This window comes from Dromaius novaehollandiae, chromosome 1, assembly GCF_036370855.1.
Source record: "Dromaius novaehollandiae isolate bDroNov1 chromosome 1, bDroNov1.hap1, whole genome shotgun sequence".
Lineage (NCBI taxonomy): Eukaryota > Metazoa > Chordata > Aves > Casuariiformes > Dromaiidae > Dromaius > Dromaius novaehollandiae.
In genome coordinates, this window is record NC_088098.1 from 197159299 (window position 1) to 197175293 (window position 15995).

Below are 15995 nucleotides of genomic sequence, written 5' to 3' on the forward strand. Positions count from 1 at the left end.
TATCAGCCTGCAAGTAGCTGTAACACACACTGCTACTTGCCAAGCTCTCAGAGAAAAGACCGGGGGGGGGGGCCCAAGAGGGAAGAATATGAGTTAGCACATCAGTAGGATGAAGCCTGAAACCAAAGCCTTATGGCCACCATCCATTCACACAGGATAGACTTATCCACTCCATACTCAAAGCAGCTTTACAGTGGAAGACCACCAGAAGCACAGGCAACCTTATATTAGCAGCAAAGTAGATAATGTAGGTGGTGCTCCTGACTCATTTTCATTTCATCTAAATTCATTCAAACAATGCATTTTGTCTGCACTGGAATCTCAAAGAGCATTTTCAAGACCTGAGCTTAAACTGCAGGAGGGTGAACCAATTACCACCAACTACATAAAGTCAGTCAATGCACATAATTTTAAATATTTTATAATGTTAAAAAACAAACTGCTCACTTTGTTAATACGTCAAACTAGCATAAAAAGAGCCAATTAAATATTGAATAAACAATCTTTACAGGATTATTCCATTTCAAAATGAGGATAAGTTTGATACACAAGAACCCTTTAGCAAGTCTTTTTTGGCAGATTTCAAATGTATTTGAAGATCTGTCAGTTCCTCCTCCTCCTCCCCTCAACACATGCTCAGGAAGCACAACACTCCTCAAATAATTTGAGCTGCTGATCAAATTTGTAAGATTCCTCATGGCAGCAACAAACTGGTGGAAGATACCCAGACTAGAACTTTTTAGCAATTTTTTATTTTATTTTTTGCCTTGTCCTATCAGGGAGGGAGAGAGAATGAACAAACGAGCTGCATGTATACTTTCAGTCAGAATTTGCATTTAGACACTGGATAATCCCACAATGAAGCAAAGAGCCTTAGAGGGGGAAAAAAAGGGGGGGGGGGGGAGAGGAAAAAAAAAAAAAAAAAAAAAAAAACAGGTTTCATCAATTCTGTTACTCCCAGAACTACTGCACAAGCTTTGGTATATAAAAAAGTTGCAACTGCAGCTTGTTCTGCCTGTTTGGACTTTAAGACAGCAAGGCTGCAAGTCCACCTTCAATCTTCCAGTATCTCCAGAGCTCCTCTGGTCTCTTAACTCAAGGATCCTGTGCAGCCACAGAAGAGTTTAACAGCTTCAGAAATAGAACGGCCTTCCGTATGCATAGCTCTGAGTTCATCTTCTCTTAGTTCTTTCCTTGCGTTTAAGACACTGTTAATGTTTCTGCAGAAATAGTTGAAGGCAGTACTTTCTACAAAACAGTTATCCCAGGCATCAACAGACACCACAAAGAATATGGTTTAAATCAGCAAAAGGTTAAGTAATACATCTGTATATGCATCCACTATAGGTCCTTCTTTAAGGATTGGCACCAGCCAGCAAAGCTCCTGGAGGAACAGGAAAGGCGTTGGAGCCTCACTGTACACCCCCTTACACAGGAAGGGAGAGTTGGTTTGTTTTTGTTTGTTTTAACTTTACCAAATATCAGGAAATGCTTTCTCAGAAATCTGCTTTCAACCTATTTAGCACAGAACTGACACTGTACTGCAAATTACTTGTACTATGTACTTGCTAGTTATTTGCTTGCCTACCTTAACTCTGTTCTGTTCATTCCAAATACTTTGCTTAGAATGTACAAAACTACAAAAAAATCAGATTAAATCTCCAATGCCACTATCCTATTCCTGTTCTCAGACATATGAGGTTCCTTGCCAACCAGGCCTAGAGTTTTTCCAGAATTTCTATTAGGAGTCTCAAAAGCCAGCAGCTGGCACCACAGAGCTGCTGCCCAGAAGACTCCTCCTCCTGTGGTCCAGGAGACCTGCAGGACCCTGTTTCCTGACTCACTTCTTCCACCCTGCGTGTTCCCTGAAAGAGAACTCCTGATGCAGTTCTATGCAGGTTAATGATTTCAGCCCCTAGAGACATTTTCAACCCCACCATTTTTCTTCTTAAAAGTATTTCTGAGTGTGAACAAGAATCCACTGCCATAGCTCAAACCTACAGTAGCAGCACAAAAGGGTGCTTTCCCACACAGCTGCTATGCCAGAGCTCCAAGTACCTCAACTCCTCAGATCCTTTCAGGCATCTCCCATCTTTCTTTTCACCTTCTCCTATAAGAACAGGCCAGCAGGAGAACAGTTGAGCTCCAGGTTCATCTCTTCGTTAACAACACACAGCCCATGGCCTCCACCACTTTTTTCAGTGTACCCCAAAATTGCACATATTCTGTACTGCTGTTCTAGAAGCAGAAAGTGATTTGCAGTAAGTTGCTTCTAACACACCACTAGACATCTTGATATCCATGGATAGCACAGATTTGTCTTCTGTCTGCAACGCTCATTATCAGTGCATCACGTCACCAGAGTCATCTCTTTCATCATCATCTGAGGACTGCATGCTGCATTCTTCTTTCCCTGCCGGCCCACAAACGCAGCTTCCATGTTTGGAGGGGGCAAGGAAATGGAGCACTTTCCTACGCCCTAACATTCCCTCCGACTTTTTCAGAAGCCTGTGAATATAAAAAGCATGAAGTCTACAGGAATTACTCTTCAAGGAACCGTTGTTACATGCTTTTCAGTCACCTAACTTAATGCAGTAGCCCAGCAAAAAACTTCTTCCCGACTGAAGATTAGGGGCATGAGAGCCCATTTTTAGTCCAGATGACAATTAAGTCAAAAAAAAAACAAGTATCAACTCTCCAGTATGGTTTGCTTTCATTCTTAATATTTCATACTCATTCACATTTACCAGTCATTTCCATTTTGTTTCATTTTCAGTTAATTACAAATTAGTTTAATAAAAAGCATGCAAAAACTAGGGCAGCATTAAGCTTTACACTGGAAATGGGAGTTCTCCTATGCATGTAGGAGACTAGATGGAAAAAAACTATTTGGAAAGCTTCAATTGTCTGTTTGTAGGTAACATTGTTTGTTCCAAAAAAATTTAATCATTCTTTTTTCACTTTCCAAATGGAAGCCACTACAGCACTATACAGTTACTTATGTCCTTCCACCCAGCTTCAATCAGCATGCTGTACATGAGCTCCTCTGCATCAAGTAACTATCGTACTTTCACAGCTACATATGCTTCCAAGGCAGCCATGGAATAAGGCTACAGGTGTCCATCTATCAGTGGTATAATACAGACTTCCGTAGGAAAATTAAGATGAGCATCACACTGAGATGAAAGGTTTGTTCCCAGAAATGTAAAAGATACAGGCCAGATGAAAAAATAGAATGAAATGCTCACCTGTTCTATAAGACAGAAAAGTATCACACAAAGCAAATGGTAGAGAATGAAGAGCCACAGCACTCATTTTGTTAACGCACAACAAAAGAGAGGCTGTGAAGGGCATGAGGCGTCCTCTTTTGGGGCTGGAGTGCCCAGCACTGCAATGTTTCCACTGAACAAGCTATCAGTGGCCACTAGGTTAGAACCAATGCTCATAGTCCTGTTTTCCAGTTGTCACAAAACTAATTTTGTGCTTCAAATCCAAAGAAGGGACTATGAAAGCAGATCCTGTACCTTCTGGAACTAGAGCTGCACCTCAAAGCATTAACTACGGTACAGGTGAGAAGACAGTCCAGTCCAGCCCAGCATCTGTGAACCACCTCATATGCTCTTTCAGTTTACTGAACCACAGCAGCCCAGTCCACATTCCGTATTCTTGCAACTCCACATTTATCAGGTCTGCATTAAAGAAGCAAGTTCCCAAGAAAGCTCATAGGAAAAAAATTTTTTTTTGTTTGGAAGAGGACGCTACCTGGACATTCATAATTGATGTCCTATTTCTCATTGATCCTGAACTTCATGTTACTTGTCTATGGAAAATGATTTCAGTGGAAGATGAGGACATCTAGGTCATTAACTTGATATTCAGAAAGATCTACTTTTAGCACTATTCCAGTCACACCCATGGTTGGCATAAGCCAGCGAATCTTTGTTCAAGAGCCAAAGTATTTCTAACCATACTGATACTCATGGTGGCACAACAATCACCTTTTAATGCCAGAATATACATGTCTGTGTTGTAACTTAGATGTCTTATGTAGTACACATCACCACTGCATATTCTGTGTTGCATGTTGTTGGAGTAGGACCTTGCCATGCACAAATCCAAGCCACCGTGCCTTAGAAATGTTTCCACTGTACTCAAACTTCACTGTAATTAAGATAATCTATAAAAAAAGAAACACACACACACACAAAAACCCAAGAAGTTTTTCATGGCTTCTGATACAGCTGTCTGCAGATTACAGCTCTCCAGACTCCACTGGCAATAAAGCAGAGCTCAGAGGCTAAGAGACCTTAAAACACAAGAATCAAAGAACACAGAAGACCTACTGTGAACATACTACTTCATTACCATTTGACCAAGAGCAGCATCCTCAGATGACATGCATCTTCTCTATAATCAGCACCTTAACAAACTGTCCTCTACCCTTATATAAGAAACCAAGTACAGAAGTACATGCCCTTTATCAATTATTTTATTCTAATTTATAAATCCAAGATAAAAGCTGATAGAGATCTTTGGTATTTTGCTAACATTATTCTCATACCCTCTCCTCTGCACTTGCCAATGACTTCAGATAGCAAGGAAATGTTAGCTCAAAGCTGTGCCAGCTCCACCTGTGCTTACAGCTATCAAAACAAATCCACACATCTGTGACAAGATAACAGAAAAGATTACACCAAATAAAGTCCACTCACTGTCAAAAGGCTGGTCACTGCATGATCTTAAAGTCTATAAAACTTGGAGCCACCTGACAGGGTGAGAAGGGAAGGAAGTAAAAGGGGAAATAATTATGTAAGTGTTCTACGATGAAAATGAAAGAGCACAAGACTTCATGCAATGCAGTATGCATGCCTCATTATGTAGATATAGTTTAACTGGGAATTTTCTAACTATGGTAATGGACCCAAAAGAGACTCCGGGCATACATTTTAACAAGATAATATGCACATATTACATATGCATTAAGTCAAGTCTGTGGCTTTTTGAAATTGGATGCTACTGCTCATAAGAGTTAAAAGTCAAATGCTTGCCTTTCCAACACTCATGGCATACATATAATCTGCACTACACCAAATGCTTCAGTTCAAGGGAGCTACAAGCAACATACCGGAATATTCAGCTAAAACAAAAAATTCTCATATCCATTAAACCGATAGAAGACAAGAGACATCGTGTAGTTTATACTGCAAGCTAACAGTATTAACATCATAATACAATTCCTACAGGATTCATCAAGAAGCTCTATGCCCAGACCCATTATTTCACCTCTTGCCAAGTTTCTCACTGGACTGATTACCTCTGTGGCCCTCCCATACTCATGAACTTACCTCTCCACAAAATCAGTTTGCTACAGACATTGGCAAAATAAGTCAACTATCTGCCATCTGAAGCAACTCAATCAGTATATACCTACAAATACAGACAAACTGTAATATATCTAAATTAATCTGATATCAACCTTATGAAGGTCCAAGTGTTTCTGAAGACAAAAATCCTAAAGTAAGCAAAGGTGGGCTCTTCTGCATGCACTATAGATCTTGGTCTGATCTCTTAACAAAGCAGCCTAACTTTTGGAGCATAAGAGCATTCAACTTGTTAGAGTAGTTGGTCAGAAGTGATCGTTCTTGACACAACCACAGACATCTAGGCACTAAGCTTTTAACTTATAGCTTCCCTTGACAAAAGCTTGTGAAGTTTATTTACACGCTGTATTAAAATATTTCTTAACCGCTCACCCACAAAAATTCAATCTCCCCTTGTTCAAATACTATGAAACAAAATTAGCATCAGCATCTTTTACACTCCCCAAATCATTCATTATTTTCCATAATGAGAACATGTTCTATCTTCCCTTCTTTCTGAGGGAAATATTCTCAATCTCTTCAGTTTCTCTTTATGCAACAGTTTGAAAGAGACTCATCATCATTCTTCCAATATCCTTTTAAAGGTAAACAGAAACTACTACATACCATATTAGACACGAAGCAAACCAGTCGTTTACTGGATTTTTACTACTTTTTCACCATTCTGTTTCTTACACAATTTATACAGACCATCAAGAAAAAAGAGGATATAGATTTGACTGCTTGAAGAGTGTGAGGAAAAGCTCGCTATCTAAATATATTATAGTTTCAATTATAAAGTGCCAGTACCTTCCAACACAGAACAATAATAGCCGAAATTAAAAAAAAAAAGTCTCAACTGAACTTCTTTGAGCCCTATGTCACTTGTTGCATTTTCTGAGAATGACCAGGAAAGCATTAGGTTGCTTGATGTGGTGAGACTATGGGTGGGGAACCAACAGAAGTCTCTTTCCCGGAGAATATGAAAAGCTTCCAATAAAACACAATGTCACTGCAATTTGAGATCTTCAGTTACATAATATTTCGCTGTTGTAATTCAAAAGTCAGATATTGCCTAAAAGTGACATTCAATAGTTTCTTATTCTCATCCAAACCACAATCTATAAACAAAAGAAGCATACTTGGAAACACTCCAAATTGCCACTGAAACTGGCATCCTTGCTAGACAGAATAAGCTTCTCTCACACATTTCAGACTCTAGTTGTATCAAAAACAGAAGGGAAAGTAGAGTTTAAAAAAGTGCAAGATCAAGCCCATTAAAATTAGTAACTGCTTGGGTATTAGCATACTAGAACCACACTTTGCCAGCCCAGAAACCACAGCCTGACAGATCTGTCAGCATTCAGTGCGCTCTGCCATCACAGAAAACCACACTTAAAAGCCCCCTAGTGTCCTACCACTTCAGTGCACCCAAACTTTATTTGAAGTCTTGCTTGCACCTTGGGGTGCCACCATTCCATTCCCAGTGCCTGCCATTAGAAATGAATTCACTTCTCACATATTTTTCTGCTCTAATAATAAATACTGTCATCTCACATCTGGCTTGCTATAATTACTAGTAGCTTGTTAGAAATCCTACAGGTATAACAGTGACAAAAAGATAGCACCATTCAATGGAAAACTAGGAAGATTCTTTTTGACCATAAAGACTATAAGCTTGAAAAAAGAAATGAAAATAAAAAGTGAGAGCTGAATACAGTTTTTCTACAGTCAATGCACCATGTGGAGCTCAGCTGTAACAACTAACATTGTTATTCAGCTGAACTGAGGTTCAGCAGGTTCAGGTTTTGAAGTGAATATGTAAGAAACTGCATGTGATGACTCCGTAAGTGACACTCTCAGCACACTAAGTCCAGAACCAAAGCCTCACTTTGTGGCAAAGGGCACCACATGACTGGACTGGCTTTTTCCATTGGAGTGGGTCATAAAATCCATGTTATGCCCTTGTCAGGTCACTAAAGAGCATACTGTCTCTTTCTCTCTGTAGAAGGAATCTCACTACACCAAGATTACTGTAAGACTGTCTCCCAAAAATATCCCCTTGTAGTTTCAGCTAGATACATTGTCTTCAATTATCCTCCTACAGTCAGGACATGCAGCTGCTATGTAGTTGTGAACTGTCACATTTCACCTCAGAGGCAACTGTAAAAGCAATCGGAAAAAAAGTGAGGTGAAGTCTGTTGTCATACGAAAGACACTAACGCCTGTTAAACTGGATTTTCATCACCAAGAGCTTCTGAACATATATTTGCACACACTGACTTATTAATATTACTTCTCCTCGGTGCTTGTTCTATTCATTAGATCCGTATGCAAAAAGTTTTGTCATTAAAAAAGAGCTCCAGCATTTTTATTAAAATGTTCGCAGTCCTGTAACACAAATTCTTCAAAGTCCTCTGAAAACTCTGATGAGTATTAATAGGCTTAAATGGGGGGAGGGGAGGAAGAGGTGTTATTTAAAATAATAATTAAGCGCATATAATGAAGTTTAAAGAAAGCACATATATATGTTTAAGGAAAAGAGCAAAATGGTAACATCATATGTAAAGAAAGTTTGAGCTGTGTAAGTACTACAGGTGAATTGCTCAAGAAACAGGTTACTTATCCACCAGTAATTACCACTGGGAGATACTGAAATAGCGTTGCTTGGCATACGAGAATATGCAAACGTTGAACTCTGTCTTTCACATGCTCATCACTAAGATGTATAATGTCCATTCATCTATCATCATAGTTTCAGAAAATGAGTAACTGAATGTTTGCTTTCACAACTTTATTCCTTTTGATAAAGGACTCTAAACAGAACCTTTAACTCAATCCAAATTCCATCCACGTAGTTTAAGATCACATATGTGCCAGTACACTAGAAGCTACAAAATCATTCGCAGACACTGGTATTTTAAGCATTTGAGTGACAGGCTAAAGGCAATTACACAGCATATTTAATAGAGAAAGTTTTCAAAATCTGGAAGGGAAAAAAGAGACATTAGGGAAAGGGAAGGGGAAAGAGCCACTAAACAAACAACATGGCAAAAAAAAAAAAAAAAAAATCAGACCATACATTTTACTCATCAGTTTTCTGGCAAAGTCTAATCTAATATCATACCTTGATTATTTTTCCCCCAGAAGAGACAGGACTTTAAATCATACGCTCTCAAGAACTGAGAGAAAATGCTACTTTAAAGACCACATTTGTTCTTTAGCTATCCATTTTTAAAACATAGTTTTACTTTGCCAAAATTACTCAAAATAACACTACCACCAGTAACTCTAGACACTCTATCCCAAATATCATGAAGCAGCCTGGTAATTTGACTAAAAATGTTTGAATAATGCTTCACCAGTATCAAAATCTGAATTCCCTATATACTGCCACAGTATATAGTATGCTAGATGGCTGCAAAGAAGAGGTTGACATGAACATTGGAGACTTAGCTAACAGCTTTCAGTACTTCACCTATTTTCCCATTACAGATCTCCTTATCTTTACTGAAACTAGGGCTGGCTGTATCAGCAAAGTACCTGCATGTAAGGAGACTTGGGGCAACAGCTTCTCAAACTTAAAATTCTAATCTCAAAAAAACCAACCATTCACACAACATAATAGTTATTCCTGTGAACAGTACAGGTTCGAAGGCTCCGATTCAAAATTTGAAAAAAAGAAAAAGTTAGCTGACTCATACCAATGAACAAGATTCACACAAAAATAGCTCTGCTACGATTAATATGAGCACGTTTAAGACATGTTAGACAAAATAAGGCGTAACCAGTCCCGCTGCAAAAGTGTTCTGTAGATATATTTTTAGAACTATAACTTAGGTAAAAAGAACCAGATCATATTTCAATCATAAGTGACCAAAGCCTTTTAGAGAATGTTTTATTTAATCAAACATAAGAAGAATACCCAGAGTTTTAAAATACACATTATATCAATGGGAACACACAGAGCACTACTGTGATGAGACTGTAGCAAAAATAACAGGTGTAACTTAAAATTTAGGACCTACAACAAGAACAACCTCTGCCTCCCCCATTTCTTCTGCTCCCTACTTCCTATTGTTCTGTTCTTGAAAAAGTGGTGCCACGTCATGGGCCAGTGAATCCAGTCAGCTTTATTTGCTCTTTCAAATATTTATGTCAAGGAATTCATTTGCTCAAGTCTATACAAAGAACTGGTCACAAACAGAGATCAGTTCCAGGAGGAGCCAGCAAGAAGACCCAAAATGGTGACTACAAGTAATAAATCAGACAAAATAAAGCACTATTTTAAAAAAATGTTCTACAGAGCAGATAGTCAGGCTGAAAATTTTAGGTGGCTATTCATTTACTCCAAGTGAAAGCTCGTTAAGTTAAGCGTTTTCATTGACTAAATTTTTTTTCTTCCCAAAGCTACCAGTATGAAAACAGGACTCTAGCATTACACTGAAGGGAGAGGAACAGTCAGATTAAAATACACTCCCGGTGACACATGAGACAGCAAGCACAGCAGAGACAAGCAGCGGGTTTTAGTAGCACAGCAGGAAGGCACGCCAGCGAGAGAGAGAACAGGACAGGGAAGGGGGAAAGGCGGAATTAACGGACGGGGAAGCCTCCCTCGGGCAGGGCGCAGGGGCGGCCGGCGCACGGCCCCGCCGGGCACCGACGGACAGCGTAGCAAGGCCCAAGGGTTGCGGCTCCGGGCGAGCACCGGGGGCCGGCGGAGGGAGCGGCGGCGGCCCAGAAGGCGCCAGGGAGAGGAGGAAGCGGTGGGCGCGGGAGCGGGCGGCGGAAGGGCGGGGAAGGCGGAGAGGGCGAGGGGGGCCGAGGGGCAGCGGCGGCTGCCGGGCCGGGCCGGGCCCGGGGGGGCCCTGCTCCTCACTCACCCGTCCTTCCGCTTGGCTTTGTAGACGTGCCCGTAGGTGCCCCTGCCCACCTTGCAGCCCTCGTACTCGAAGAGGTCCTCCACACGCTCACGCTCCCCGGTCAGCTTCACCTTGAAGTCATAGTCCATCTTCAGCGCCCGCCGCGCCGCGCCGAGCCGCCCCGCGCCGCCCCCCGACCGCCGCGCTCCTCGCCGCGCCCCGCCCCGCCGCGCCCCGGCAGCAGCAGCAGCAGCAGGCCGCCGAGCCGCCCCGCGGACCATCCAGGGGCAGGCGGGCGGGCGGCAGGGCTGCTCCCTCCCCTCCCGAGCCCCGTCCTCCGCCGCCCCTCCCCGCCTCGGCCGGGTAGCGGCACAACAGCCGGTCTCCCGGGCGGAATACGGCGGCCGCGCCTGACCGCACTGCCGCAAAGAAGCGTCGCAAAGCCCAGGCGCCTCCCCGGCACCGGGCGCGGCGGGCAGCGCACCACGTGGAGCGCGGCCGGCCGCGACCTCCGCCGCAGCCCCGCCCCCCACCGCTCGGCCCGGCATGCTTTGCGGCAAGGGGCGGCCGGATGCCCGCACTGCAGCACGCTGGAAGCTGTAGTACGGACGGGACAAGGCGGAGGGGGGAGGGGCCCGCACTGCATGCCGGGAGCCGTAGTCCCGGCCGAGCGGCGCATGCTGGGAGGTGTAGTCTTCAGCCGGCGAGGCGGCGCGCTGCCTCCTGGGAGCTGTAGTCCGTGCGGGTTCGGGGCGCGGGCCACGGCGGGGCGGCAGAGGAGCCGGGTGGGCGCCGGTTCTCTGGGCCGCGCCCCGCGGAGCCCGGCCGGGAGGAGCCACGGGCGCGGCCACTGCCGCAGGGTCTCCGCGTGCAGGCACAGCGCTGGGCGTCGCGAATTTGCCGTGGGCATCAGCAGGCTGTCATCAGTACATCATCACCAGGCACTGCAGGCTGTCATCATTGCATGGGCTGGGTACGGCGGATATTGCAGTGCCCATCTTACTCCAGACTGATGGTGTCAGACACCATGGGTCCTTCTCTACCATAACTGCGAAATCGTATTTTAACATTCTTTTAATCAAGGAGATTGCAGGAGTTTGGGTGCAGATGCAGCCAGCTGTTCCAGCGGTGACGAACCCTCACTGTGTGGATGCAGAGGCACACCGGGATCATGCTGCTTGGCATTTAATGCAAAATCAGTAGGTTTAGCAAAGCCCTTGCCTGCTACCGGTAAGTGGTCACTCTCCAATTCCTCTGCTTTATTGACAGAACTGTAGTTACTAACCCAACCCAAGGCCAGTGAGACCTTTTTTAGAATAGGGACCGTGTAACTAAACTAAAACTGCAGGAATCTGTTTAAATACTGCCCAACTTTTGGTATTTTCAGTAAACATGCATACATGCAGCACATTGCATCTCAAGAATGCAATGCTGGTTAGTGGCACTCAAATCCCTAACTCAACGAGAGACAAAATACTGTACAGTTTGGGGGATTCTAAAAGAAGAAATGACGTTTTCTGGTACATTCTGAATTTTTTTCCATTTTAATTTACACATTAAGCTTGATTCGTGAAAGTTGGGAATACGGATGTGTCAGCCCTACTGAGCTGACATTACTCAAATAATTACTGATGTAGGAGGCCCACAGTTTGACCTTCAGTATGTTGCTATGTAGTTGTTAGGGATGTAACTTTTGTTAGATAAAGCACAATTATGCAGGCCTTATGAAAAAAAAAACAACATGTAATTAGTAGAAATACCAGAACAACATATATACAAGAACATTTGCCTGTCAACTCACTAGACCAAGCAACAAGAAACAGCTTGGAGTGGTCTGCCAACCAGCAAAGATCAAACAGTCTGGAAGATGCTCTCCACCTCATAAAACTCAGCCACCGCAGTCTGAAGCATAGCGGCATGACTCTACCTTCAGGGAGGCCTGACTGTGGAGGACCTCCCAGGACACCGGGAACCACGCTCGCATGGCTGGAGCCACCACTCTCAGCACCCTGCTCCTCCTGACAACTCTCACTCCTGGCAGCAAGGAGAAAGGAAGTAAAGATAACCCCTTTTCTGTAACTTTGTAGTGTTCTTTGCGTTATTCATCACTCTTTCACACAGGCAATAAATATCCAAACTCCTTCATGCCGATCCAGTTATTGCACAGTAATTAATGCATGCACTGAGTCCGTCCCGACCTAAACCATGACAGGGTGTGGAGAAGAATCAATGTCTGCTTAGAAAGAAAAGATGGCATGAATACAAACAAGGATATAGGATCCAGACTTGTTTTCTGAGGACCTGTGATATGTTTTACGTGTTTACACTAAACCATTTGGAAAGAATTCCATACTTTGCCAAACAAACTCAGAAGTCAAAACCACAATAGAAATAACTTTTTTTCTCTTGTAGGTTTTGATCCTTTTGTAAGAATGTTGAGAAGTCTGCCTCTCTGCAAATGTTTCTTTCATTAGCCTTTCATAACATTTGGTTTATATGCCATCCAGAACTTGTGTAACTACCATTTTCTGCTTCTTCACTCTGTTTTTACTTCAGATGCTTTTATTGTGGGTAACATCCAATTTTACCAATTCAAATGGATGGGTACCAAGTCATAAGAGACTTGGAACAGAAAGAACATCTTGATCTTTTTAATGGTAAGAAATCAATATTGACATTTCAGGACCAACTTGCAATTTTATTTCATGGAAAAAGCACATACTTCTCTGTGATTTATTTAAAAAATCTGTCAAAGTACAACAGCATATTATCAAGAAAAAGTTTCATTTTTTGCTCCATTCTTAAAAAGAAAGAGATGACCAGGCCATGATCTGCTATTCTTGACTCTCAGGTCCCCACAATGGCTCTTTAAATTGGCAAGAAGTGCTTTTCATGATAGAATTTCTTATCTCATACTACCTGTTTTGTCATCTCTCCTTTTCTGCTGTCTCAGAAAAGAATTTAAAAAGCTGTGAATGTATGCTGAACATGCTCTGCTGAATTCAGTTCTTCAGAGCTTTCCACTTTCTCTTTTTCCTCTAACATTCATGTTGTCCTTTACAAGATCCTCCTATTCCAACTTTGTGTTGTATCTACTGTTTCCTGTACACAAACACTTTTGACATTTTTTGTCTGAAACCACTACACCTGAAGAAAATCTGTTCTCCATAGAAAAGTAACTGTTAACATGCCAGCATTGGTAAAGCACAGTGGGTTGGAGATGGTTATCAAAGTGAACAGTGTCTGTCCAGAGAGGAAAGTAGTCAAGAAGGTTCACTTCATTAAATGTCTCTGAATGTAGGGAATTGTATTTTGCAGTGAAAGACCTGAATTGTTTGGGAACTGGCTGGACTGTAGTAATAAGCAGATGTTGACTGTTGAGGTAAGGTACCAGATAAAGAGGGGTCTGTACCCAAGCTGGAGCAGCAGCGCTGGAAATCCTGAAAGCAAAGCTGGTTTTGTTGGGAGTGTGTTGGCATGCTAATGTCCAGTGTAGGTGCTGGAATCAGAATTTCTGAAGCAAAGTTTACAGCTGGGGAATGTACAAAAAGCTACTTAATCTATTACTACTATAAAAAGATACTTAATTCACCATCTTTGTAAATAGAGGGAAAAAATACAACAGCATATCTTTAACTTTTTTGCTTTCTCGCCTTGTATTTTTAAATGGATACCTACAACAATCACATGTCCCAACGCCATCAGAATGCCCCTAGAATGTCATCTCCACTCCATTTACTAATTTGCCAAATTTAAACATGCAGACTATGCTTTTCACAGACCAGCTACTCTTCCTTTAAGAGTAGCTACCTGCTAAAAGTTTCACACTGAAGCCAAAGGGATATTCTTTAGCAGTCTGACTAAGCTGTTCCCAGCTTGGTATTGAATGATAAAGGGACAATCCTGCTAAGTGCTGTACATCTTCCACTTCGGCTTACATCAGTGAGAGCTGAAGGCAACAGAATATTGCAGGGGGGATGTTCTTTTCTGTTTGTAAAGAAAAACAAACTGTGATACACAGGTTGATCATTTTCTAGAAACCTTGCAGTTCTTAATGTGCAGATGAGTTAGCTGCATTTAAGAAGTTTAAGTTTATTTAAAGCTGAAGTGTTGATTCTACAAACAGTTTTGTATGTAAAGGTAAGTACTTTTTATTTTAGACTTAACTGCACTCTTCTACAATGTTGACTGGACTACCGATGTGCTTGATTTAACAAGGTGTCCTGGGTTCTGGCACAAGTGCAAGTCACTAACAAATGTACTTCAGTTCTTTGGATCCAGGTCCTGTATAGGATGGAGTCATGCAGCCACACATCTGTTTGCCAGACACAGGACCAGCCTCAGCAAATATGAGTCTGTTTTATGCTCCTGAAGAAGCCAGGTAGTCCGTTCTAAACAGTCTCTACAGACCTTGAAAATTCTTCCTATGAAGAAGAGCTTTTTTTATTGAAAAGAGCCCTATTTGAGGGGAAGTAAATACTAATATTGCATATTGTTTTACATTATTTCAGTAGACACGAAAACATTCAGGTTCAAAGGGACCTCCAGAGATCATCTAGTTTAATCTCCTGCTCAAAGCAGGGTTGCCAATAAATTCAGGTTGCTCGGGGCTTTGTCCAGTTGGGTCTTGAAAACCTTTGAGGAAGGAGATTCCACAATCTCTCTCGATGGGCCTCCTGACCAGGGCACCCTGTCACTGTCCTCAGGGTGAAAACTTTTGTCCTTGTATCTACTCTGAACCTCCCCTCTTTCAGTTTATGACCACTGTCTCTCCTCCCACTGTGCATCTCAGTAGAGAGCCTGGCACTGTCTTCTCATGAACCTCTTGTCAGTACTGGCAGGCTGCTATTAGGCCTCCCAGCCTTTCCTCACAGGGCAAGTGCTGCAGCCTCTGACCACCTTGGTGGCCTCCACTGAACTTGCTCCAGTTTATCAGTATTTTTCTTGTACTGGGGAGCCCCAAACTGGAAACTGTATTCTAGATGCGGGCAAACAAATGCCAAGTAAAGGGAAATAATCACTTGTCTTCATCTACTGTCTGTGTTCCTGCTGATACAACCCAGGATGCCATTAGTCTTCATCACTGCCAGGGTGCACTCTTGGCTCATGTTTAGCCCGCTCCACTGTCCACCTGGATCCCCAGATCTTTTTCAGCAGAGACACTACCAGCCGGTAAGTCCCCATTCAGTAGTGTCCCAGAGTGTTAGTCAGTCCCAGATGAAGGACTTGGCGTTTGCCCTTGTTGAATTTCTTGAGGTTCCTGATGACCCATTCCTCCAGCCTGTCTAGGCCCCTCTCAGTGGCAGCCCTGCCCTTACGCATATCAATTCGATAACACCACGTCAGTGTCATCTGCACATACTAAGACCAGATTTTAAAATTTGATTAAAACAATAGGTTCTGCCTTACTTACATAATATTGAGTCATAAAACATAATAAACTTACTTTCTAAACAACTTAAATGACTATACAATCAAATTAAAACCAGGCTTACAGGTTTTATGACAGCTTTACAAAATGTAATTGCTGGGGTTTGCTGCCCTCTATAGACTATTTTTATTATAGTTCCAAGGAAAATATTTTCTTGGGGAAAACATTGCTACAGTGCGTTGATATTTAAGGAAAGCTCTATTATTGTTATTTCATACTAAGAACATAATGTAAAATGAACATAGTTATATTGTATTTTTGCAAAATATGAGTTTGAATAGGAAGTGAATACAAAATTCTGCATTGAATTTGAGAACACGTCAGTCTTTATTTCTGCAAGCA

At 42.3% G+C, this 15995-nt stretch overlaps 1 protein-coding gene and 1 long non-coding RNA gene across 5 annotated transcripts in view; one reads left to right on the forward strand and one right to left on the reverse strand.

Moving 5' to 3' along the window:
- Positions 1–10732, reverse strand: part of CDK8 (cyclin dependent kinase 8) — an 87515-nt gene extending 76783 nt beyond the window's left edge. For 2 of the 4 annotated variants that reach the window (XM_064504991.1, XM_026108894.2), the window contains exon 1: positions 10244–10732. In XM_064504991.1, the coding sequence (XP_064361061.1) occupies positions 10244–10503 (260 nt within the window). In that variant the 5' untranslated portion in view covers positions 10504–10732. The remainder of the gene's footprint in view (positions 1–10243) is intronic. The other 2 variants (XM_026108893.2, XM_026108895.2) reach the window with 2 other exon arrangements.
- Positions 10733–10743: 11 nt separating this feature from the next.
- On the forward strand, positions 10744–13858 carry LOC135327167 (uncharacterized). Its single transcript, XR_010387303.1, has 2 exons — positions 10744–11452; positions 12027–13858. It is a non-coding gene; the product is annotated as an uncharacterized LOC135327167 (long non-coding RNA).
- Positions 13859–15995: the final 2137 nt, after the last annotated feature.